This window comes from Schistosoma haematobium, chromosome 2 (genome assembly GCF_000699445.3).
Source record: "Schistosoma haematobium chromosome 2, whole genome shotgun sequence".
NCBI lineage: Eukaryota > Metazoa > Platyhelminthes > Trematoda > Strigeidida > Schistosomatidae > Schistosoma > Schistosoma haematobium.
The window spans coordinates 14,801,396-14,827,750 of NC_067197.1; the positions used below are offsets into that span (position 1 = coordinate 14,801,396).

General features: G+C 35.8%; 1 protein-coding gene across 2 annotated transcripts; it reads left to right on the forward strand.

The window, feature by feature from the left end:
- The first annotated feature begins 6,661 nt into the window (after nucleotides 1–6,661).
- SIN3B_1 (Paired amphipathic helix protein Sin3b) lies at nucleotides 6,662–26,259 on the forward strand. Of its 2 annotated transcripts, XM_051214418.1 has the most exons (17): nucleotides 6,662–6,710; nucleotides 8,875–9,012; nucleotides 9,046–9,634; nucleotides 9,674–9,886; nucleotides 9,928–10,263; nucleotides 10,298–10,474; nucleotides 11,171–11,491; nucleotides 12,332–12,609; nucleotides 12,986–13,256; nucleotides 14,097–14,384; nucleotides 15,716–16,209; nucleotides 17,471–17,616; nucleotides 20,516–20,819; nucleotides 22,867–23,491; nucleotides 24,339–24,500; nucleotides 24,984–25,112; nucleotides 25,450–26,259. In XM_051214418.1, the coding sequence occupies exons 2-17, from the start codon at nucleotides 8,891–8,893 to the stop codon at nucleotides 25,726–25,728; spliced, it is 4,734 nt and encodes a 1,577-aa protein (XP_051067588.1). In that variant the 5' UTR covers nucleotides 6,662–6,710; nucleotides 8,875–8,890; the 3' UTR covers nucleotides 25,729–26,259. The 2 variants fall into 2 exon arrangements, with proteins under 2 accessions (XP_051067588.1, XP_051067589.1); XM_051214419.1 differs by lacking the exons at nucleotides 6,662–6,710; nucleotides 8,875–9,012; nucleotides 9,046–9,634; ... (7 more) ...; nucleotides 15,716–16,209; nucleotides 17,471–17,616 and having other exon boundaries at nucleotides 19,712–20,819; nucleotides 22,637–23,491.
- The last annotated feature ends 96 nt before the right edge of the window (nucleotides 26,260–26,355 follow it).

Sequence of the window (26,355 nt, forward strand, 5' to 3'; positions counted from 1 at the left end):
CATCTAGCTGAAGGCGCTCGGTCATGCATCCTCATCAGATCACGAGTGGGAATGCCGTGCTCAACAACCCTGCAATCGCTAGCCAGATTAGATCAGGCGATCCTCTATATATGCATTATTATTATTCACAGACATCTTATGGTACATAGGTGTTGTGAAGAAACTATTTCATGTTTCTTTAAAAATGGAATACTACACAAGTTTCAATAATGTTAGCATTATATTTGCCATATTGAAAAAGAGAATAAAAATAATAATAGAAGAATAACAAATCAGGTTTTATGTAATTGAGAAGAATATTGGATTGATTTTAAAGAGGGAAAGAAAGAAAAAAGGGAATAGAAATAAAGGAGACGTGAAATAGACAAATAGTTTAATAGGCGTGTTTATGAACACAGAATAACAATAAACGACTATGTATGTATCGTTAAATTAGTAAAATAAAATAGAAAATATTTAATAAAAATACCTTATTATTGCAGAAGGATGCGATGCTAGGATAAATGTTTGTGCAGTCATAGTTTGGAGTGGTGCTATGAAAGTCTCAATTAAGTAAAAAGGATAACCAAATATCAATATTTGTGAGTCATATATGCATAGTGAAGATAAAACAAGTCTGAGAAGTTGATTTAAGTGTGATACAAGTTATTGTCTTAATAACAAACTTCGAAATCTTAAGAATAGTATTTACTTATAAGGAAAAACGAGAGAGAAAAGAAATGAACACCTAGTGAAAGGGTCCAACAATGATAATAATAATCGTGTAATGAATGTCAACCTCTGAAGTTAACCAGCAACTAAAAAAATGAAATAAAACAAATAAATAAATAAATAAAATAAAAACTCTTTCACTACACCAGGATAAATACATGTATATTTATGTAATAGTGTACAGAGTGAAATCGGATATTAATATATGGTAGCATATCAAATATATTTTCGAGCCTCCTCGCTCCTGTCTTTCGATTGCACTTGGTAGGTAGGATTCATATTAGAAAGTCTAACTGTTTGAAACGATATCAAACTCAGAATACCTGTGGCATTTTCAGGGGTAGTCCTCAATAATATGTCAAGTTTCCCCTTAAATGACTCTTGAGGAGTCTCATCGACGAGCTCAACCGGCAGCGAATTCCGTCATTTGACTACTCGTAAAGAGCAAAAAGTGTGCCTACAGTCCGTTCTGCTGTGTTGTGTCCCCAGTTTGTGAGTGTTTCCCCGAAGTGTTTTGTTGGGACTGAGCTTAAGTAGGTGTTTAAGGGGGAGTACCCAGAAGTGTTTGGGATTCTGTAGGTCATTAGAAAGTCACCTCTGAGAAGCCTATACTCTAGTGGGCGAAGGTTTATTGATTGAAGGCGCTCTTCACAAGTCCTGAATTTGATTTCCCGAACTAATTTCATGGATTGCCGTCAGATACGTTCCAATGTATTCTCATCTTTTTAGAGTAGGGGAAAGAACACTATATTTCCATACTCGAAACGGGGGCGAATAAAGCTGTTGAGGATTAAGTGGGAAGTTTCACTATCAAACTGGCCGAAAATGAGCCTCAATGTTAACAGTTCAAGGCTTGCTCGAGAGGCGTTTTCAGTACAGTTAACTTATGGCTCTAGATGATGTGGCACCAACACTTCTAGATCTTTTTCAACTTGGGATACCTCTAGAGAGGAGTTACCTAAGTTATATTTATGGCCTGTAACACGTCTCAGATGGACTATTTTACACTTTGAAGTCGAGTTAGATCTTCCTGAAGTGCCAGCTTATCATCTTGGTTACAAACTTCTCTTCCGAATTTCACCTCGTCAGATCAATGCTCCGCCTCATTCTTGTTTTCCTGTTGTTGATAATCAAAGGCATGCTGGTTATTGTTAGCTCGTCACCCGTACTTGGTAATTCCCATGTTTCAAGTGTTTCTACCACACAGGTTGTAAGGTCCATTTTGAATGCTTTGTGTGTTTTTGAAAATCCCTCCATGTATATACTTGCACCTTGTTCCTATTGATCCTCTTAGTTGTACATTGTTAACTTTTTGACTACATTTGTATTGTTAATATTTGTATTTATTATAGTTTTCGTTTTTACTACACCTTCACTAATCACCCGTGTTTCTTCCCGGACTGTACTTATGTTGTTTTACTTTATACTAAGTCTGGGCGGCAGCCATTTTGGTTTGTTCCTGCTTTTGATTGCTTGACCTGTGTTGACTGGAATTGTGCATTTTGGTTGTGAATTGAAGCACTCTTCCAGAATTGAAAACACTCTGTGTTATAGAGCGACCAATTATTACCTTTTGAACGAATCTGTACGTGATCTATCCAGACAGGATAGAATAACATTTATTTGTGATGATTGTTTAGATTTGATCAATTGAACAGTTATTTGTTGGACAGCTGAGTGGTTATATTTGTTTAGAACCGTCACCTTACCCAATTACTTTGTTTTGGTTTCAATCGGGCGAGGGCGCGTATCTAACTCATCCAGATAGCTGTCCTTCACTCCAGACCGTATTTTGTATCTTACACAGGTGTTACCAGCATTACTTAGTTCACACGACTCATCCATTTTGTTCGGCACAGTCGCGGGGTTCGCATACAGATAGTTAGTGCTTTCGATTTGAAACGCGTGGGCATCCTTGTTCTGTATATCTGAATGGGCATTATGTGAATGGACAGGCAACCCACATACACAGGGTATTCTAAGTTGACAGCCTCGTCCCCCTACGTTTTGTCCTTCTTCCAGTTTGCCTCTGTGCTTCATCCTTGCATCATATGGCCTGTCCGGATGCAGGTGGATTCCAGTTGGTAACCGAGGTCTGTTGGAGCGAAGTGCTACGAGAGTGGCAATCGCCATATAAGAGGATAAGAAGGTTATCTTCACGAGCCGGGATCTACAATCACTGTCCGTCCTGGCTTATCACACCACTTGTAGAGTCAATATATTCTTGAGCCTCAAGCACTTCTTTATGAATTTCCACTGTAGAAGATCATAGTCTGCATAAACAAGGTCCGTGTTTTCTGGGATACCTTGTAAAATAATATTACTACAGCAAAAATCGTCTCATGAGATTCCTTAGGGATGTTCCTGATCCTATTGCGCTCAGAATATGGTCTGTATATATGGTTATATGCATTTACTAACATTTATAGACAGATGCACGTGATGGCCCATACCCGTACCGTTAAAAGACACGTCGGCATCAAAATTACCCTCTGATGACTGGTTGGACAATCCTGCAGGTCGATTACACAGACAATTCACTAGCTGATTTTCTTACGTGAACTGGGCTGTTCAGCATTTTCAGTGGTGACATTCGATCTTGTATAACCCTGTTTGTATGGGTCCATCTGCCTACAGTAAGAGACCATGAGACCACGGCTGCTAAGTTTCAGCATACCCTCATTATTTTTGTGGCATGTCCCATAAATATTACTTTGTTGAAGACCCTCTAAACTTTACTGAGCGTCTTTATGTGTCTATACGTTTCGAGACTGCCTTTTATCAGGATTGCTGCTGATGTTTTCGCAGACCTGTCAAGAGAATTTTGATGTTGCTCAGTAAATCCTCAGCATTCATGTTGCATGTGCCACATACCAGACTGATATATGACTTGCTAGGTTTGTAGTAAGCAACTGCTGTAAGGTATGTGCATGCTTCGTGGAACCAACCTTTGTATTTGTCAAAATGTATACCACAGGTGATAGCAAAAGAGCTCCTAGGTCGCTTACATGTGTTTTTATTAATGATCTAAGTTGCTAAACAAATTTTTGCAGAAATTTACGACCATGGAAAAACAATACACTAAAAATGAATAAAACGGATAAAAATGGTCCGTATAGAAACTTATGATATACTAAAACAAGCTTCGATATGAAAAACCGTAAAAACCGAATGGTAAGCTATGGTAAAGCCAAAGTCGGAATGGACAACGTCGGGTATGAAAATTTCATGGGACGACATGGATTGGGACAAACGAATGGAAATGATGACAGATCTGCAAATTTATATGCATTCAACAAGATAGTAAAAGGTGGCATTATATACTCTCACAAACGGATGCATGGCATATGATGCATATTTTTAAAATTAAATGCTAGGTTTAAATTCAATCAACTCAAATTTTCATTCCATCTTGCATTTAAACAAACACTCATATACTTCAACTCTAGAACGAACTCCATATCATCTTCCCCCCTTGCATTTTTCGTCTTCACCATCGCCCATCATATTCTCACACTTGTTTCGAACACAGGTTTTGATCTCAGAATTACCCTGAGCACTTCACCATGGTTTTCGCACAATTGTTTCAACCTCAATACTTTGCCACCTATCCATCTTCGACTAATCACTTCCCGATCACGCCTCAAGAAAACTTAGGAGTTCCTGCAATCAGGCGTCCAGCTAAATGTAGGAAAAGTACACGATCTAACACGACTAACAATACGATTTCCAGCCTTTCGATTTTATCAGTAAAACCGAGCTGAAACATCCTATTGACAACAGGCGCTGGAATTTCAAATGTTCGGATGTTTTAGCTTTACAGATCAATGTACAGCATGTGGACTGTGAAGTTCATCCTTAACGTGATGTGGATGCTCATTGAGGTTTCGTACTGCACACGATCTTATGTGCTACAAAGCAGCCTGTCCCAAAAACGGTTCCCAAAAATTACAAGCAAAATACAGTCACCAAGAATCACAATCTTTGAATGCCAAGACGCAAAAGGCAAAACTGGGCGAAATGTAAGGCGAGCTTAAGCATCAAATAAAGCTAGACGATAAACTTTTCTTCAGTCCGAAAACCTCATTCTGTCATGCAGCCTCCTATCGATAAGCCAAAACCATAGTTTACCAGTTGTCTGGTCTTAATGGTCCAACTAGCAATGATAATGATGTCGCCGACCTTCTGACAGAAAAGTATTTCCAAACAACCATTTCATACTAACTAAATCGACGAGAGCTTCACCTGCACCTAAACAGAACTCTCAGAAGTGAACCTAAGCACTGACTTGATGTGTCAGAAACTACATCACCTAAACAAGGAATTTTCTCCAGGCATAAATATGGTCCATTCTGTTATACTGAGTGAAGCAGCTTCAATCTTGACAAAGCCGCTTAGTGTGATGTTCTTACATTTACTAAGTCGAGGCACGGTGCCAGACTGTTGTAAACTGGCTCACACTACACTAACTTTTAAGTCAGGTCGACGCAGCAAACCTTCAAGCTAACGAACGGTAGCACTTCTCTCAATACTCTCAAGAATCATGGAATGCGTGTTGTGTAACAGTCCACGTGACTATTTACCATCCATAAACTTCTTTTCATTCCAGCAGTTCGGTTTCAGAAACGATCCTCCTCGTGTAATCAACCTGCTGACCGCGGTCGACAGATGGACAACCAACCTTGATCACAAAAGGAAGGTTGATGTCACATACTTTGACTTCTTCAAAGCTTTTGATAAGGTCAATCATATATGCCTCATCAATAAGCTCAAACTATTAGGTATCAAGTGACTTCAAATCCAAATAACCGACAGTGTAAGCTTCCCTTTTCTTCAGATTATGGAATGACTTAGTGGAGCCCACCAAATATCAGTACCGAGGGCTTTTCTTTCCTTAACTTATAAAAATGACCTTCCTATATAAGTGTCTCCTGAACTACTGCTTCGCTCTGACGAGGTGAAATTCGGAAGAGAAGTTTGTAACCAAGATGATAAGCTGGCACTTCAGGAAGATCTAACTCGACTTCAAAGTGTAAAATAGTCCATCTGAGACGTGTTACAGGCCATAAATATAACTTAGGTAACTCCTCTCTAGAGGTATCCCAAGTTGAAAAAGATCTAGAAGTGTTGGTGCCACATCATCTAGAGCCATAAGTTAACTGTACTGAAAACGCCTCTCGAGCAAGCCTTGAACTGTTAACATTGAGGCTCATTTTCGGCCAGTTTGATAGTGAAACTTCCCACTTAATCCTCAACAGCTTTATTCGCCCCCGTTTCGAGTATGGAAATATAGTGTTCTTTCCCCTACTCTAAAAAGATGAGAATACATTGGAACGTATCTGACGGCAATCCATGAAATTAGTTCGGGAAATCAAATTCAGGACTTGTGAAGAGCGCCTTCAATCAATAAACCTTCGCCCACTAGAGTATAGGCTTCTCAGAGGTGACTTTCTAATGACCTACAGAATCCCAAACACTTCTGGGTACTCCCCCTTAAACACCTACTTAAGCTCAGTCCCAACAAAACACTTCGGGGAAACACTCACAAACTGGGGACACAACACAGCAGAACGGACTGTAGGCACACTTTTTGCTCTTTACGAGTAGTCAAATGACGGAATTCGCTGCCGGTTGAGCTCGTCGATGAGACTCCTCAAGAGTCATTTAAGGGGAAACTTGACATATTATTGAGGAATAAGGACAATAGATCTTTATGATTTACTGTATTTTTCCTTTTCATTGTCAAATATACTTAGTTCCCTACTTGGAGGCTTCCGTGATCCACTGCTAGTGGATACGGCGGCTCGTTGAGCGAAAGCTTCTTCTACTCCGCTCACAAATATTCGAAATATTTGAATGAGGCAAAATTATTGAATGAGACTTATCAAATACTGTCCCGAAGAGGCTTAGTTTTGTGTGTTTTGTTTGAAGTGTTACCTTGGGGCATTTCCGTAATTTGTCTGCTATCTCTAACTTCCTTTGGTCTACCTTCAAATGAAGTAAGCTATTCTCGCAGTTCTCTTTGTTGTCATTCATATGCGTATCCGTAACTTTGAAAGAAATTTTATACTATATGGTTCTTTATCGATGCATTTTGGTATAACGCTCGTTTATAGTTACTTTTCTGAAAAAATTGCAGGACCATGGTTTTCTGTTAATTTTGAGGTCTTTTTATAATAAAATCTTAATTTTGTTAGTTGCACCAAACGCCTTAAATCACCGGAGTTTGCTGTAGACTGGTGTGATGCATTTCGAGTCATACGGCTTTGAAGAATTCATTAAATAGTTAGTGGGTCGTGTCATTGAATTGTTCAGGTTCCACTGGTGTTGCAGATATATCACTGCAGCTGTTCCCTACTGATATTATTCTGAAGTCCTGTACAGTTCATTGTTCTGTTGAGGTGCTTAATCCTGATATCTACAACTATTTGAATAAGTATTCGATAGTAATTACTTGATAATTGTGCACAATTTTTAGTTCCAACTAGAGACACACTACTTGTTACGAAATTATTGTGTGGTTGGTAGATACAGTCAAACACTGGCGTTAACTCCTTTCGTCATTTGATCGCTTGGATTTCGCTTCTTCACTGATCTTTGCGAACATGTCGAGTCTAGGGTATTACGGACGCATTCCCCTGAATTAGTAACAGGAGTATTTGTTCAGTTAGAGTGATCCCCAGTAGCTATACACTGTCCATTTTATTCCGACTCAATTTGTTCCTAAAAAGTATCGGCTTCCAGGGATGTTTGATCACTATCTACCTCGGGTTATGTTGTGATCGTAACTTCGGTCAGTGGGCATGAATATTTAGGTAGTGTAAATTTACCACGGTAGTATTCTCGGTCTTAAACTGGGAGGTATCTTGTTTTCAAGGAACTATTCAAAGGGTAATTTGAAACGTAGATCTCATCGGCACGAGTTGCAAATAGCTAAAAGTTAAAATTCATTATTTGGATACGATTACCATGCAGTTTTTTAGTTTCAAATCGTTCTTTACATACTTTCGTATGGCAGACTGGACGTTACTTCTGATTTTCACAGACAATACCTCAAGTCCCAGTAAGTAAATTGTGCTTGTATTAATCGTCAACACATGTAAAACAAAGTTCATTTGACTAGTAATGAATTATCGAGGATATTGTCCGGAATAAGGCGCAAGATCGATGACGACTTGGTGTTACTTACTACGTGCAAATTTGTGTATTTCGTTTTAAATAACTATGTAAATTCTAGTAGTACTAAACTACTCCCTAAATTCATTCAGACAATATGGGTGTTGAACCCGGAATCTATTGGTTGAAACCTAGTTAGTCCGTTCAATTATGGTTAACTTAGCGCAGACCTATTTTCAAACCAATTATTATTGCGATATGATATAATGTAACTCATTTACAAATTACAGACATATGCATCTAACTTAGTGTCGCTGTATAATAAGTAATGATGTCTGACAACCCAGAGAAGGTCGGAAAGGGTTCTAACCTGCTACCTAGTAGTTCAGTGTCGAGTGCTGTAACCACCAAGCCATTGTCGCATATTGTTTGTGTTCAAAAACATTTCGTTTCTCCATTCAAAGTGTGAAGTGGTCCAGGTCAGCGTTTCGCGATATGAAAATTCATAGTAATTTGTGTCTGTAAAAATTGGCACATCCCGTGGGCATAGCAAAAAAATTCATGAAATAAGTAAGACAGGTAACATGGTAACATAGTTGTGCACAACTAATCATAGCAAATGCAGTTCAGAAAATGAATAAGACTAAAATAATAGAGAATGTGCTGATACTACTGAGGATTCAAAGGATGACCACTGATATTGATAACAACTAACAAAAAAATCAATCACACTCGTTTACCCAAGCTTCAATACAAAGATTATCAAAACGCCATAGGTCGTTTAAAGAAATGTAGTAATATTAAGCCTTTTAGTCACTTGTTCGCAAATTTCAGGGCTAAATCCGAAGCCTTTACCTTCAGCGGTGTGCACATTAGGTATTGTTTATTAGCTTCTCGTTGGATTCGTATTCATCTAAAAATAATTTACGTAAATCAAAAGGTCTGTAGAGTTCGTTTTTGCTTAGCGCCCTACATAAAAATATCTTTTATGGAATTTCGTTTATTTACTTTTCTCTGTCGTTGAAATTTTCATTCTTATTATTGTAGTTGGTAGTAAACAGTGATGAAGTGCCTCAAGGTTGAGGATGCTCTATCCTACCTTGACCAGGTAAAGGCTAGGTTTTCTGGCCAGGGGGCTATCTATATGGACTTTCTTGATGTTATGCGTGATTTCAAAGCACAAACGTAAGTTTCCTAAGATATTATTTATGTTTTAAGGATTGGGACGGAGGTTGTTATTCGTCGGGTACGTGAATTGTTTGAGGGTCATCCTGATCTTATTACTGGATTCAATACTTTCATACCTCAAGGGTATCGAATGGATACACTCACATCTCATCAGTCTTTTAATGCCAAGCCTACTTGTACTGTTATCCCTTCGAGAACAACATTGTCTATATCCTCGGCAGATAATGTTACTCCAGTAAAAGGGATTTGTGCTTTACTGAAAATTACTGAGGCACCTAGTGAATGGACTCCACCAGGAGGTCTAACAAGCTTAGTTAGCAGCCACCATGAACCAGCTAGTCGTCAAAACTCCTATGTCCCGGTTGTATCGAACAGCCTACCGTTAACTAGTGCTTCACCAGTACATGTTTTAACTCCTAATATACAACCTGACAATCCCAATTTTAACTCATCGAGTCAGCAACAGTTATTACCAGCGGATTGTCAGGAAAACCTTCCTAACGTTATGCTTAGAAGCTCCCATAATGCTTCAAATTTAACTCATTCTCCTCATGTATATCAACAGCATCAACAAATTCAATCATTCCATCATGCTCTCCAGTACGTAAATAAAATAAAGGTAAATTATACCAAGTTTTCTTAAACAGGACTGATTTAGAATCGCTTCCAGGGTATACCTGATGTTTACAAACGCTTCCTGGATATCTTACAGTGGTATCAAAAGGAACAACGTCATTCGGACCCTATGTGCCGCAAACAGGCAGAATTACAGGTTTATCAGGACGTCGCCAAGCTTTTTGGCGGTCAAGAAGATCTACTTCAAGAATTTAGTCAGTTCCTACCTGAATCATTTGGTGTCACAAGTGCTGTTGTAGGTTTTTATCTTTCCTAAGTAATTTCCTTTTATAATAGACAGAGACGATAATAAATAGGAAAAATTCCAGCTATTCACAGCTTAGTGGATCTGATGCATTAGATCCATCTGTTCCAGTGCCTCACTTGATAAATCGTGTTTCTGAAGGTATCAGCTTAGCACTATCTTCGTGTAAACAGCGTCCAGGCCAGGAGGGAAGTCCTGCGAATCCTGATGCCAAAAAGTTGAAACGACTTGCTCCTACACAAAGTATATTCCCAAACGTTGTCCCGTCTCTCAATCCACCTAAAAAGTCACGTTCGTCAGTTCGAGATGTAAGTGTTGTTGATGCAAACCAACTGACCACGGGAATCGGTATTTCACTGTTACAAAAGGTAGGTCATTGTCGTAAGTTTATTTCCTCACCAGATTCGAGATGCTTTAGATGCAGACAGTCCAGTTGGGAATCGTTCGTACCAAACCTTCCTACAAAATGTTTGTTTGTTTAATCGTCGGATAATTTCAGCCGATGAATTATTGGAAGCAACTCATCCCCTATTCCTGAGACATGTAGAAGTTTGGAAGCGTTTCAGTGACTTTATCATGGTAAGAAAAATTCAAAGGTTTTTCCCCCTACGTTTCGGATTTACGAGCTTGATGAAAAACCTCAAATTATACTCAGTACGATTGCGATTAGGAGTGATTTGTTTCAAAATAACTGTCATATAATTTCATTAATTCACTCGACAATATATACCATGCATTTGATGTTTTTTCGTCATCGCCTACAATCTGACAGGTTGCAGCCTAGATGCGATCAAGGATGGGTTTTACCATCGGTCAACTATTCTACAGATAGGTAGATATTGTAATACTAGCTGGAGACTTGAATATTCAGATCGGGCGTCTAGGCACAGAAGAGACACGTTTAAGTGGCCAATGGTCTCAGGTCAGATAATGGTGACCGTCTATTGTAACTTTGCGCAGACTACGACCTGTTTCTGACTAGCACTGATTACCGGCACAGTCATCGTTCTAGTACACATATCTAATGTACATGAGGAACAGCGTATCAGTAAACCATTAGACGTAATTACTGCCAACCATAATTAAATATCTGGGTTTCTAAACCAAAGTAAATAGAGCCGGATTCAAACTTGCGACCTAATTGTTGAGCCTGATGCTTTTACCACTGAACCACCAACTTAGTCTATGTTGGTGAGAATCGTATATCACAATTTTTTCTGTGAATGTCACTTTATGGTCATGATTATGGTTGTGGTTCTTTTTTGGGTGATCTAGTCATCACGTAATTCATCTCAAGAAGGATTTGGACATCTTCAATCTCATACCCATGGCTTTGGTCGAGACAAGCAAGATCGTGACAAAAATAATATCTGTAGTTTTTTATGCGATCCTCATACCTGTTCTGATGCCCCACCGAACAGCATGAACAATCAACCACCTGCTTCACTAATATCACTTGTCAGTGAAGCATCCCAAAAAAGACTGGATCTCGATTTTACTAAACTCCGAACATGCGGTGTAAGCTATCGAGCGCTACCATCGAATTTTCCACAGAGCAAATGTTCTGGTCGTCAGAAATGTCCTGTTGCAAAGGAGGTAAGCCAATTGTTACGAGTTTGGGAACATTTATAGTAGTTTCATGGTAAGTTAAATGCTAAAGCCATTTCAACTCGTGTTAATATGTTCGGCATTAAATACCAAAATTTGGAAAATTTTTGTTAGATTGTCAATGCAATTCTTCATGAGTGAACTGGTGGAGATCGTAGTCAATCAAATCGTTGTGTTAAGTAACGCATATATTTTATCTCCCAAATCATAATTTTAGTATACAGAGTACTAATTAGTGAAGAAATCGTGAATGTTCAATTCTCAGACTTTAAACTGTAGTTTTAAACACAGTCCCATTCCAACCAAAATGGCTTAATAGTGTGGTTAACTCTTACAATAATATGCAGTTCTGTGACCACTGATTAACATTTGTTTTGAAGAGAACGCGAACAACAGTTTCGGGAGAGTAATTCATTTGTTAAGTTTTCATCAGCCGCTCATACGCTTCACGTACAAAGCATTTATGGTAGATTATTATTCCTTGCAAATTAGACCATTTCTTACAGCATTTACACTTGTATATAATCTCACAATTACTAGCTTTATAATGTCACTTTTAAGACAGCCTTATTTGCGAATTTCGCACCACATTCTCCAAATTTCGCCATCTTCATACAGTTTTTTATTCGTCCGCAGATCTTAACATGATTTCAGTTTATAAGATTGACCTCCACATTTAGTGCTGTAATATTCTAAGAAATTCTGTTTACATGAAAGTTCAGTGAGATTACTCAATGTAATGTACCGAAAACCTGTCATTTTTCTCTTTTTGTGATGTTTTGTAATGGTCTTATTTTTTCTAAAGAAGAATCTAATCTTTTATTGCAGGTCTTGAATGATTCGTATATCAGTTTCTCTTCGCTTACTTCTGAGGATTCTCAGTTTGTATCATCTAAGAAGAACCAGTATGAAGAAAATATGTATCGAGTAGAAGATGAACGTTATGAGGTAGATATGGTCACCGAACTCAATCGAGCTGCAATGCAGAATCTTGTCGTCGTAAAAAGATGTATGGACAGAATGAGTAAAGAGGAACTTAACCAATTCCATTTGGATGATAAACTAGGCGGGACATCTGCGGTTTTAATGAAGAAAGCTATACACAGGTATCAATCCTTATTTTTATTATTGTTGCCAAGATCATTATTACAATATAATGTTTTAGTCGACGCAACCAATAATCTTTTCAAGTTAATTATCATGTTAAGTAATTGTTTCCAACTCTTCGAATTGAAATATCCTATCTCTTTGAGATAGTGTATGAAAAACGATGCAAGAGTGAATTAGTTATTAGGCAGATATTGCTTGTGCATGTTTGCGATTTCCAGTTAAATGGATAGTAGCTATTGTACTTGATTGAATCTAGTCGATAGTCCGTGTTAAATATGGTAATGTTTCTCATCTAGTGACTGATTGATCTATCATTTTTTATTCAGGATTCCATTTATAATATAATATGTCTCTACTTCTGTTGGTATTCAGAGTTTATGGTGATAAAGCAGGAGATGTAATATATGGCCTGAAAAATTGTCCTAATACTGTTCTCCCGTTAGTCATACAACGTATGCGTCAGAAAGACTCCGAGTGGCGGGAAACTATTCGCAACTATCAACGTTCCTGGGCTGATCAGGATGCTCGCAACTACTTGCGTTCTTTAGACCACCAAGGAGCAACATTCAAGCAACGAGATGCTCCATTCATTCGTAGTAAGACTATGATTAGTCAGATTGAGACAATTGCACGTAATGATAAGGTGAGCTTTTTAGTTAAATTATACCTCTTCAGATCTATCATGGTCTCCTTGTTACTTAAAAAAGAAACAATTAGTTTTATGTAACACGTAAGTAGTAAGCCAGTTGACATAGATGAACCGAGGATATCACCTACTGCTCGGGTCCTCAATTCGAGATACTCATAATATTTCCAAATCTCATTTGCTCAAAGAATAAAGATCGATTGTTAAGGCCACTACCACTACTTGTTAATCTTAATGTTGATCATCTATTCACCAGTTAAAGAAAATCCAAATAAATCTGAATTGTTAACTCGCTCTAATGGAAATTTATTTTTTAATTGAGTGGATTTAATTTATTGTGATCAATTAATTTTGAAGCGTATTACCTAGTGACGTTACCAGAACTCAAGTTAAAGAATTTGAATCCCCCTGTACGATACAAACTGCTAATCATTGTCTTCATCACGTTTAGTTTAGCTACACTGAAATTTTTCTGAACGTACTCTAATCTTCTTAGTACATTTGGATGAGAGGAAACCTGGTTTGGCACGTATCATTCTCTGAATTTGTTAGAAATATTGTTAATTAAACCGATGTAATTTTATGTTTTTTACGTAAAAACCCTAATATTTGAAGATGATTTAAAAATAATCAAAAGGTTTGAGATTTTTTCGAATTCAACTTGTCTAAGAAGTTAGTCAATTTGTTAAGATCCAAGTAATTTTTAACTATTTGTCTTCCACTAATATCGTTAACTTTTCCATTTCTTTCCAATACTTGCTTTTTTTACTGCATAATCTAAGTAGTTCCGATTAGTTGTTTTCATTTATTTTGATCTATCTTGATTTTTCCGTCCAGATTCCATCATGTCATTCTACTTCAGATCCTGTTGGCAAAATGATTTCTACTCTGATTACTCAACGAAACCTTATTTCGCGAGATATTAGTAATCCAGGAACTATGGGATCTGCGTTAGCAAATGTATTGGAAGGCAATAATGAAGATGAATCAGCTCATCTTACTTTGGTGTATCCACCACCAGATGTTAGGAATACACTTTTGGAAGATGCTGCCTCTTTGATCATTCATCATGTTAAAAGGCAGTCTAATGCAAGCAAAAACGATAAGCGTTCCATGAAATGTTTGGTATGTTTATACGGTATTACATAACCAGTAAATTTTTGAACGTACTTTCAAGATATTTTTATACAACCCAACTACTCATTGCTTAGTATTCTTCGGATACTACTTCACTCGACTAGCTTCCAAATCAGGAAACGTTTGAACAAGAACAAAATTATATTTCAAATAGACGAGTTTGAAGGGGAGTAACAATCACAGTGCAGAAACTGTTAGTAAATTTATAATCTGTACACAAGAATATGTAGAGTCTTCTTCATCTGTCTTTTAGCTCGGATTAGCTAAAAGTGGGCTAATCGGTGTCATCAAAAATAATCATTTATGGGAAATACCCTAACCCAATGTATTGCCTGCTAATACGTCCCAATACCAAAGTTGGTATATTTTCCTGATTGTATTACCGGTATATCAAAGTACGTAACTTTCGATAGTACTCATATTGCTTCCTAGAGTTAACTTTTTGTAGTTTGGATTCAGTTTAACATCGATAAATACTCTGCTAATATATTCTGTACAAAAAATTAGACGTTCTATTATCTTAGTTATGTCGTCTCGTTATATTTGTTTTTGTCTGTATTAACCAACCAATGCATTTCAAAATGACTCAACTCAATTGAGAATGAGTGTCTAGGTAAAATTTATAAAGGAAGTCCCCATCAATTTTAGTATTGTGTACCAGCACTGATTAATCTTCAAGTGACCTGTCAGTCTGTCCGTACAATAAATTGTCAAGGGTCAACCGCTCTAAAACTTTTGGGTCTTTTATGCATGTTTTCTGAAATCCAGATTTGTTTTCAGCCTTGTAAGCTTTCTGGATGGTGTCAAAGCAGTATTACATAGTTTTTTTGAATTTTAAAAATAATGCTATTGATTAACCGACTTTTTCAAAAAGTGATCCTACTGTTGGATTTCTCACATCCCGTCCTGCTTGTTACACTATTCTATTGATGCTAAGCTGAACATCTACACATTTTACGTAGGACTTTCTATACTCTATCATACCAAGATTTCATTGTGTTCTAAAGAAGAAAATAATTGTGTTAAGTTTGAACCTCGATGTACGAGAAATTCGGTGAAATAGACGTGAAATGTTAATGGATAAGAATTACTATAATTGAGATATTATTAACTATAGTGTTTATATTTCATTATTACACAGAAAAATTGTTAATACAGTGGAGATTATGGGTAAGGGATATTGGAGTTCGTATTTCGTTGAGATTTTAGTAAAAAGAAAGTCACAAATCAGTTACCGTTGCTGCATAAACGTCTTCGCATTATTTTAAATGATAGCTTAATTTAAGATTCGTCGACAATTGATTTTCTTTCATCTACAGATCCGTACTGTATTACAAGATATTTTTATGGCAAATCGTTTCCCTATGTCCGATGATGAAGATGATGAAGATGAAGATGAAGATATTAATCAAAAAGAGGATGAAGACGAGCCGACAGCAGATGATTTGATTGAAAATGAAGAACATTGTCGTATTCGATCTGTACGTCAACCTAAGTCAACTAAGCGTTTTCTCGAATCTCGAAAACCAGTCTCTACTGAACAAACAATATTTAATCACACCGAACTTGATCAGTTACGAAAAGATGATATAAAAATTCAGACAGAGGTACTTGGTGCCCAGACTAATGGTTTATCTTCAAAATTGAAATCAGACGATTTAATTTTTCCAGAATTGTCTATACAGAGTAACTCTATGCCTTTTCACATAAATCAAGATAATTCTGAAAATGAACTTCGTAATATGGAGCTTGCATACATAGCTAGTTTACCTAAAAATGAATGCTACTCTGTACTATATGGAAACAACCATTGGTTAGTTTCTTATGTAATTATGTTTTTAATTTGCATGTCATGAGTTATAACCATAATCACCCATAATTTAATTTTATATTTTGTATGTAGTTTATTCATTGCTTTTGTTAATTATGGTGAGGTTATCTGTCGTTTGATAAAAGCTGTTTGCTTTCCGAAAGTGGACCTTAAGCTACTTATATTAGACTCAGAGATGGTTAATTGTTTATCCGTTATCCTAACAATAATTTCAAATGTAATAAGGTACCTATATAAGGTTGGACTAGGTTCTATTTCTCTTCTATCAGCGTCTATGGATGTACTGGACTCGATTTACTTATTACTCCTGGAATCTGTAGGCGCTTACGTGTTGATTGGAAACCACACAAAAGTCCCCTAATTTTAAGCAAAGATGAATGGTGGGTAGCAGTGGAATGCAGGACGCGCATTCCGTCTTGTTTCGGACTGGTCAGCTGGATGTGCCTGTATTCCGGAGTGATCGCTTACAGTCTTAAATATCAATAGGAAGATCCAAGCAGGCAATATTCAAGTTCTTGAACTGCTCCGAGACCCTGAATTTTATAAACATCAGTTTTGTCTTGGATCCCTTGAAACATGTTAGTATACAATAAATTTTATTAATTCAGGTCACACAGTGTTTTAATATCATTAATGTGATAACTCTTAAAGTTCACACGAACCAGCCAACGGGATACTTCAGAAAAATTAGTCAGTTCGCGATTAACGCCAAACCGCCTCTCTCGGGAGGTTACCTTTGGCAGCTTCAATACAAGCAAACAGAAGAACGTTGAATCTTATGAAGGGATTGCATGTGAACAAGTGTCCGAAAATATGCAACGTCCGTCTGAGTATGCTTACCGCTTTTTACAACTTATAAAAAAATTGAAGTTATTATGTTCAGCGTTCTGCTTAACCTCTTGATGATGTACGTAATCCCTACTATTTCGGTCTTATTTAAAAAAATAGCCTGATATGACCCTTATTATTGGACGGGAATGCGAACGCTGATTCTTGTAATTTGATTGTTAGATAAATAAAGAGTTACTGATATTAAGATGTATGAAATATGAAGAGGGATATAAAAGCTTTCAACTACTACTTATTTGATAGTTATCTATTCTAGGATTTATTGTTGTTGTTATTCTTTCGCATTGTTAGAACTTGTCGGAATGCCAAATGCCGTTTTGTGTTGAGTCTTTGATTTATTAACATTGCTTAGTTACTAACCATAAAGATGAGATTTATTTTCTGCTATTTTTAGGTATTCTTTTCTTAGGCTACATCATCTTCTTTTGTGTCGACTACATCACTTAAGATCTTACTGTGCCGTAGCCGCTCAACAGTTTACATTAGAGCGGGATGAATACCACGTGCAAGCTGCAGAAGTGCTTCGACTCCGCCGGCATGGTAGGTTTATATTATATATATTTCAGAAAATTATTTTGGCAGATGGTAATGAACATTTAGTGCACTATGTTTAAACGAATTTTAAAATATATTAGCCAGTTGACAGCTAAGACCATCATTTTTGGTTTTCAATTGGGAATATTTCTTTAATGGTCTGAATAGCATAGTAAATAATGCGTTTGTCTGCTTGTTTCATCCTTATTGTAGTCGTTGAGATAAATGAGTCTTTTTTATGGTTAGTTGAAAAATCAACAATCTTGTATGGTTACTATGCATTTAATCTGTTCTCATCAAATAAAACCGTTAATTTTGTACTTTAAGGGAGTCTTCAGACAGAGCAATCCTTGAGAAGTCAGTTGAATAAATTGTCATGTATGGGACGATTATCAATGACAAGATCCAATAAAAATGTTAATAACCTTCGTACAAATCACTTTTAATGAACGACATCAGTATTAGTTTTTAGTAACCCGTTGATCTGACTTCGATTCGGATGAATCTATGAATATGCTATGAACATAAGTCTTCGATTTAACTCTGTATACTACCTGGGGTAATCCCATTTGTGTGATGGCGGTTATAAAAAACTAAAAACTGGTTGCATTGGATAAATTTCAAACACTCGTTCATCCAGACAGATATTCCGAATAAGAAGCGAGAATGCGGAGCTGAGAAGGCGAGTGAGCCAACTCGTTTTGATGAAGCGAGACTCAGTATTTATAGCCAGACGAAAATCAACTACAGATGTGTTGATTAGATTGAACAATGCACACGCCTACGCTCATATAAACAGTCAAGGTTAATAAGCAAATAGATAACAAAGTAAAAATGTGACTCAAGAAAAATGGATAAACTAGTTTGCCAGAAGCTAGAATAACCCACATGGGCTTAACATGATACTAGATACTATTCATTTTTTTTAATGTGTGCCTTCGATTCCCGGCACAATGTATTGTTTAATCTGGCTATTTTCCTTTTCACTTCAGGATTTCGAGTCAGAGATCTTTATTTTCATGTTTGTTTCTCTGTATTCGGTCTGTGCTTTGGCTTTCTCTGCTCTTGTTTGGCTGTTGTTTATTGCTGTCTTCTCATTCTTTTCTTATGTCCTATCCAGGATTTCGATAGAGATCTATATCTTATGATGAGGCTTCTTGTGGCCTGGCACTTTCTGACACGTTGAAGTTAGTGCTTTTTTGAACCCTATCAAGTTCTCCATAGTAGTTTACTCTTTGAGTAGATCTTGTAAGATTTGGAACTTGTTGTTAAGACCCATCTTGAATTTGTTGAGTTTATCAGTATCTCGAAGGAAGACTGTACTAATCTTTTGTAATGATGTTTCTCAAGTTGTTGAGTGCTTCCTCAGCTTTGATTTTATCTTGTCCAAAACTAGGTGGTAATCTGAAGCTATGTTAGCTTCTATCTTTGTTCTCACGTCCTCCATCGATAGTCTGAAGTTTTTATTGATTCATATATAGTCGATCTGGCTCTCCGTAATTTTGTTAATTTAGACCCATGTAGTGCGCTTATTTTAGAATGATGTAACTGAATCTATCTGTGAACAAAACTCATTTTTTCTATAAAAATAATAATTGTTTGATATTTGTGTGTTCAGACAGGAAATGTTCTGTAATTGATCGTTAATGCGCGAATTCATTGACCATTCTGTTTATCCTTAGCGTTTAATCAGCTCTAATAAATAAACGGCTGATAAAACGACAGTTCGTTTGCAGAAGATTCGTTTAGGTTTCAATAACTTCAGCAGTCTATGACCGAGTGAAACATATTACCTAAGCTAAAAATATATGTACGCTGCTTACAATTATTCTTAGGAGTTCTCAGACCTTCCTTGTTTGTAGTGAAATCACTAAATTACTTGTACTGAGGATAGAAACAGATGGGTTCCAGGTAAATACGATACATTTTACATACATAGTTTTCTTTAGCATCTTGTAGAGGACAAGAAAAAGGTTTGAACAGAATAACATGAATTCATTGTATCTTGTTTATTTTTCATCAGCTGCTTACAACTTATAATATTTAAAATCATAATTACAAAGTGATTTAAATTACTTACATGAAACATTTTAGTTGGAAATTTCTATGATCATATATCAGTATAGTATCACAAGGGTGTAAATAAATCCAATTGACTGAATAATTTTTTTAATATATACCTTTCGTACAAACAAACTGTAACATTGAATGTAACAAAAGTCCGAAGAGCTAAAAACAAGTGGTTACGTGATGAGTAAATTCTGATAACAAATAAGAAAAAAAATCAGTAACACTCAGTTAATTAAAATGAGATTACTGATCAAAAAGACAGTCGAAAAAAGATATGCAGTAAATTGAAGGAAAGAGTTTGACAAAATTTCATGATACACTTAAAGAATATCTGTCACAATGGGCAAAGGAAGATTAACAACCGCCTCCTCTTGAGCACATAGATCAGGTTTCTGAAGCAACAACTTCAGAAGACGATCTTGGCTGTTTATTATGCACATCGAAAAATTGCAAAGTATATTGACCTTATGTACGATATCCGTAAGATGTCTAGTGATTGCACTATTTAAATGACCTCTTCCGCTTACGGAAGTTATTTTAGACACATGACAAAAAAATCAAAGATACAACCTCCTTTCTGTTCGGCTGTTTTAACAAGTACATGTATCTTAAATTTTCTGAACTTGTTCTAAAAAGTCTTCGGATAAGATAAAAAGCTACTTTAAACAGCGCAATAAATGGTTGGAACTGTGACTCAAAGTCAGTCTCCATAGTACAAATGAGTTCATAGTTTTTCTCCAGTTTTTAGCATTGCTATTTTATACTTTCAAATTTTCCGTATGTTCTCTCATTTGATTATTGATGTTACAACTATCATTTATGTGAATATGTACAGGTGGTACTGAACCGTCGCAATATTACTCTCGCGCTCTTAATTTAGTCAAAGATTTATTAGATGGAGGGGAAGATATCAACACATTTGAGGATCGATTACGAGATATGTTTAGCATTTATGCATATCCATGGTTTACAATGGATCGTCTTATAATAAATATAGTTCGTCAATTGCAAGCACTTGCAAGTGGTGACGAACTAAGTCGTCGACTAACTGCTTTACATCGTTCTTGGATTGGGAATTCATCATATAGTGATCGAAACTCTCAGTCAACTTGTGTTGCTTCAAATTTTCCTCAATTTTCGTAAGTTTACTTTAGCTCACTAAATATACTTTAATTTTCTTTTACGCTTGAGCGTTATTTTTTTTCTAGTTTTAATTGATATAACGTAGAGTTTATACAGTCAGCAAATATATTTGGTGCCTTCTTGTACCAATGTTTATGTGTTTAAATAAAAATAACGTGAATTGTGTAAGTTGACCACGGAAGTTAAAAATATGGAAAGACATAGAATGGTGAAATATTTACAATTCAGAAACTTACAAACAGTTTGTTCATTTAGATTACTAAAATCAGTTAGAGACATGTAAAATAATGGTTTTTAATTACTGGGTTTAATTTTTCTATTAGGACTCCTTTTTCTGATCTTTAAAACTTATATAGACTATTTAATTTGTGATAATTGGTTTTACCGTTGTTTACATTTGATTCGTCGGTTGTGGAAGTGGATTCGATTCCAATGATGAAATATAGTTCTGATTGAACCTACACGTTCTTAAATTTGTCACGTTGAACAAAGCAACAAGGCTGAATGCGAAATGTTATTGAGAATATAATTCAGAGATATTCGTATTGCTAGACATGGAGAAAGTAAATATACTAACGTAGTTTTGAAATTTGTGTACTAACCAACTCATCGGATAGTTTTGTGTTTCAGTTTTTATGGTCCACGCAGACAAAGAGGGGCAGATAGATGCATAAATACCAAACAGCACGCGTATATGGAAAGATAAAATACCATTAACAGGATTGACAAAGACAAATACATAAAGGCATGCAAAGTAACTCGTAAGGTTAGAGTGGTTTATTTGTCATCTGATCATTCTGGCTTCAAGTTTGTTCAGAACATGATAGATTTACGGAGGAGTGTAATAAAGATTATTATTATTCTGTCATCTGATCATCTAAAACGTTTCGATCTACTTTTATTTATATGAACCGGGAGTTTTTACTTACTGACAATGCATATTAAAGCTGATTCTGAAGTACCTTGAATGTTTTACTGTTCACATAACCTTAATGTTGTTGTTGCTAAAATTCTTAAGTACTCATCAGATGTCGTGTTGTATGAGTTCAAGATTAACTGGACATGTTGAGACTCGAGGAGCCCAGTACGTACGAATTACTCTTCATATATGAGGCATATTCCACAATACTGAGTGAACTCGTAATTATAAATAAAATAATATATTTGTAATATCCCAATGAGTAGAAAAATTAGATTTTCTGACGTTTCGTGACTTAGTGTAAGTCACTTCTTCAGAGAATAAATAACCAAATTAAAATTAATCCAAGTTTAAATAGTACAACGGAACAGTGCAAGAATAATATTTGATCAATCAAAAAACAGGTCTGAACAAGTTGATGTCATGTCATTTCTGTCAAGGTGATTTATAAGTGATATGTATGTAAATTTGTGTGTATGTATATGTGCATTGTTTAAGAATGAAAACTTGTGTGACCTTTATGGTAAGAAAGGATAGAGTTTAAATTTGTAATATGGTAGTGTGAAATTGTAAATACGATCAGACTGAATGGCTAGGATAGATGGTCCAAGTAGGATGTATAGTAAGACCTTTCTATTGAGAGAAGTAGGATTAAGCATTATATGGAACGCCTCAGCTACCCTCCTTTCTTTGTAGTTGGAAAAGCCTTTTTGCAATATTTTGATATTTTTAAAATCGATTTGGTGGTTGTTCCGTTGTACTATTTAAACTTGGATTAATTTTAATTTGGTTATTTATTCTCTGAAGAAGTGACTTACACTAAGTCACGAAACGTCAGAAAATCTAATTTTTCTACTCATTGGGATATTACAAATATATTATTTTTATTTATAGCAATCTACCCAATGCTCAATTTATTCGAAATTATCAAATCAAACCTTGGTAATGACACCTACGAACTCGTAATTAGTTGCCACCAAACCTAAATAAAATTCTATATGAATTTGTAAACCGCATTCTGTAACCTGAAAGTTGAACGGACAACTTTTAGTTGCTTATTGAATATTGCCATATTAGTGAGCTGTTTATTTTTAATTGAGACGATTGAATCTTTTTCTCTGTAGGAACGTTTGTGGTCCATTGTACACTCGTGTGTGTAGGTTAGCTAATGAAAGTTCATACCATTCTCAAGCTATGACTATTTGTTCCGCCTTTGCTGGTGCTAATGGATCTTGCAACGTTGGATCTAGTTCTGGAACGTTTCCATCCAGTACTAGTCAAAATAATACGAATGTTACTTCCAACAGTAATACTAATTCCTGGCCAAATTGTTTTCTAATGGTGGTACTCTCGGAGACATCTACTATGCTTATCCGTCTTATGAGACCTATGCATTCAACAAAACTTGAAGGGGAGAAAAGTTATGATTCATGTTTTCCTTATTCCGGTCACACAAAGCTTAATCCTCATTCATTATTAGTTACTTCGGATGATCCTGGCATCGTAGATGGGGAGGTTCGTCTTCACAGAGAAAATTTAAAATCGAATTTTTCAATCCGGCACTGGTATGACTATCTTACAACTCATCTTTCATGGACTATTGGTTATGTTCCACATAGTATCTGTTCTCGTATTCGACCGGTATTTCTATATCGGAATGTTCGTAGGTGCGTAAATGCTTTGACGCATGATGCACTTCAAAGAAGACAACAGCTACTTGTTGATACCGGAGATATACAACCTGAAGAGGTTTGTTAACTGTCGCCATTCTATGTATAATTTGCTTAACCTTATTTGTAAACTGTTTTTGAAAGTGCCTTTATCCCTTTTTCAAAGGTTTTCACGAATTAGTTGCATATAGTTTCTTGACAATGTTGTAAAATGTTAGCGAGATATAGATTGGGTTAAAGCATGTTCCGTGCAGGGTTGTGTTGGAACACGCTGACTAGCTACTTCCTAACCAATCGGCGCTAGCGGATGCTTGGATAGGCCGTGGTTAGCGTTCTTTTAGCAAGGTTATTTTCTACGGTGCGGGGTTGCTGATCCCATGCTTAACCCTCCTCGTTTACCCGGGCTTTGAACCAGCAGTAACCCTATTGTGATTCTTGCTTCCATTCACTCTTGTTTATTCAGAATATAATTACTTTCATGTTCAACCACGTCCTGATTTGGCATTTGTCAAGTGAAGTAACGTCCGAAGAATACTAAGTAATAAGAGAATTAACAAGTACGGTAAATTGAACACAAAACACCACCACCTATGTAGTTATTCTTAACAAATTTGATATTGTTTCGACAGTTATATTGTCAATATGTCCTGCTTCGGTCTGGGCACCCGGGGAGTATCACAGCGCATATCTATTCGGTGCCCCTTCGTACCAATATTTATGTGTTCAAATCAATAAACAAATGTCAATATGTGGAGTAGTCTTAATCAATATTACCAACTTATCATTAAGTCTGTTAACCTCTTTCTGTTCTCGAAGTTGGTTTCTGTGTATTTATTTACTGTGGTGATGGGTTAGTATTCTACTGTTTATGTATAATCAAAACAACTAAAACTGCTTTACTTCTGATTTGGTTTTTTAAATTTTAGATTTTATCACAAGGCTTAGTCTCTAGTGGTGTTAAGAATTCAATCTCAGCAAACAAATCGGAAACAAATGAACAATTTAAGTCTCCTAACACATCAAATTTTGAACGAGATGTTTGGGAGTTCATGATCCGAGTATTCAAAAATAATCTCACACATAAAGAGGTAAATTTATTTTGATATAATTCTACTTCTTTATTCTGTTTTGTGTGCATAGGTATAATCATTTTAAAGTGGGAAATCTCCATAAAGATTATAGCAGTTAGATAAATTGTACTTAGCAAACTGTGATTGTGTTAATGTTAGGATTAAAAAAGCCGTTCTTTATTTTAGGTGTCAATTGAATGATTGCATTATGAAATCCAATGGTATACTAATCATACTCAGTTCATTTATCCTTCATTTTAAATAAACCCATAGTATCAATAATTATAATAAATATACAATGGTTAGTTTGACCATAGTAGTTTGTATACAGTTAATTCTGAATACTGTTACTTGTTGTGTAAAGAGGTCGACAAATCCCTTGGAAAGCGTACTATATTTACTGTTTGTAAAAATTACATAGATCTTTATTCTGAACTACCTAGTTAAATCAAAAGTCGTGTTTATTTACACAGTTGTATGAATTATTTTCCTTTTCCATAGTTATTCCGTGATACATTTTCAAGTGATTGCATGCATTTCACTGAGCGTTTGGATTCAAGAGTTACTCGTAATCACAAAATAAATTGGTCCGTCGGTTCCTATGGGATTTTCATTCGATATCGTAGACGAGTGAGTTGAAGTAAAACAATGCCATGTTATTATTCTTTTTGAAAACAGCTGCTATCACTCAATATTTGTATCGGTTTTTTGATGCGTATTCAGACGTATATTCCCTTATGAAAAATAAGTATTTAAAGCCTTGAGCATCCAATTTCTGGAGTCATATAATTGAGGTTAGAATTCACATAAGCAATGTTGCTGATCAAATAGTTGTCCTATCGTAGTTTACCATAATCTATGATGTATAAAAAAGGCTCGTGATGTTAATCTGGGAATACAACTTGTTTGTTCTATACCGATCATTGTTTGTCCATGATAGTATTTAATTTTAATATTCCTGTTTCAGACTTGTCGAAACTATTCGCCTTCCAAGTGGCACAAATTCCACTCTGCTTGGCTAGCAAAGCATCCTAACTGTATTCATTCACAAAATAAAGATAAAACACAAAATGTCAAGCCGGAAATAAACCTTGAGATTGAGGAAGTACGAAGTTCTGCTACCAGTAGCGGAGTAGAAACAATTATCCCAGAAAAGCCTACTCACGAAAAATTGGATATTGAAGTGAATGACAACCCCTTTTTCGGCGAGGTACAAAACACTTCAACTGTCAAATATTCTAATTAACAATGTGACGATCCGAGGATTTTACAACCTCAGAAGAACCAAATGCTCCAATAAACATTTCTTTTTCACGTTGTAAATATGTTTTCCAGCTTAGTTAACTGACCAATAATCAATTTAATTTATACATGTACATACAATATTACTTATTATAGTGCGAGCAGTCCATGTGTATTTTGTTTTTTTACCATCACAACAATGATAAAAATAATCTCCTATTTAATAATTCATTCTTCACCTTTAAATTGTTTTCGGTTTATTCAATGATATGTATACATATGCCACTTATCCAGACTGGTTCTGCTCTTATTTTTATTTTGTTTAAATGAACTCCACATACATGCATTGTATTATTGTTTGTTATCATACAGTACTACTAAATGTGGACGATCTCTCAATTTTGAAAATAATAGCGTACATGGTACCGATTAGTTGAGTAATTTGCGCTATTTTGTTTATTGTGACATTTGGATATATATTGTAATATTTCACTGCTATCAAATCTAATATGTAACCCAAGTTTACAGAATTTACTCTTTCTATATATATATATATATATATATATATATATATATATATATATATATATATATATATATATATATATATATATAATCCATTAAAGGTGAG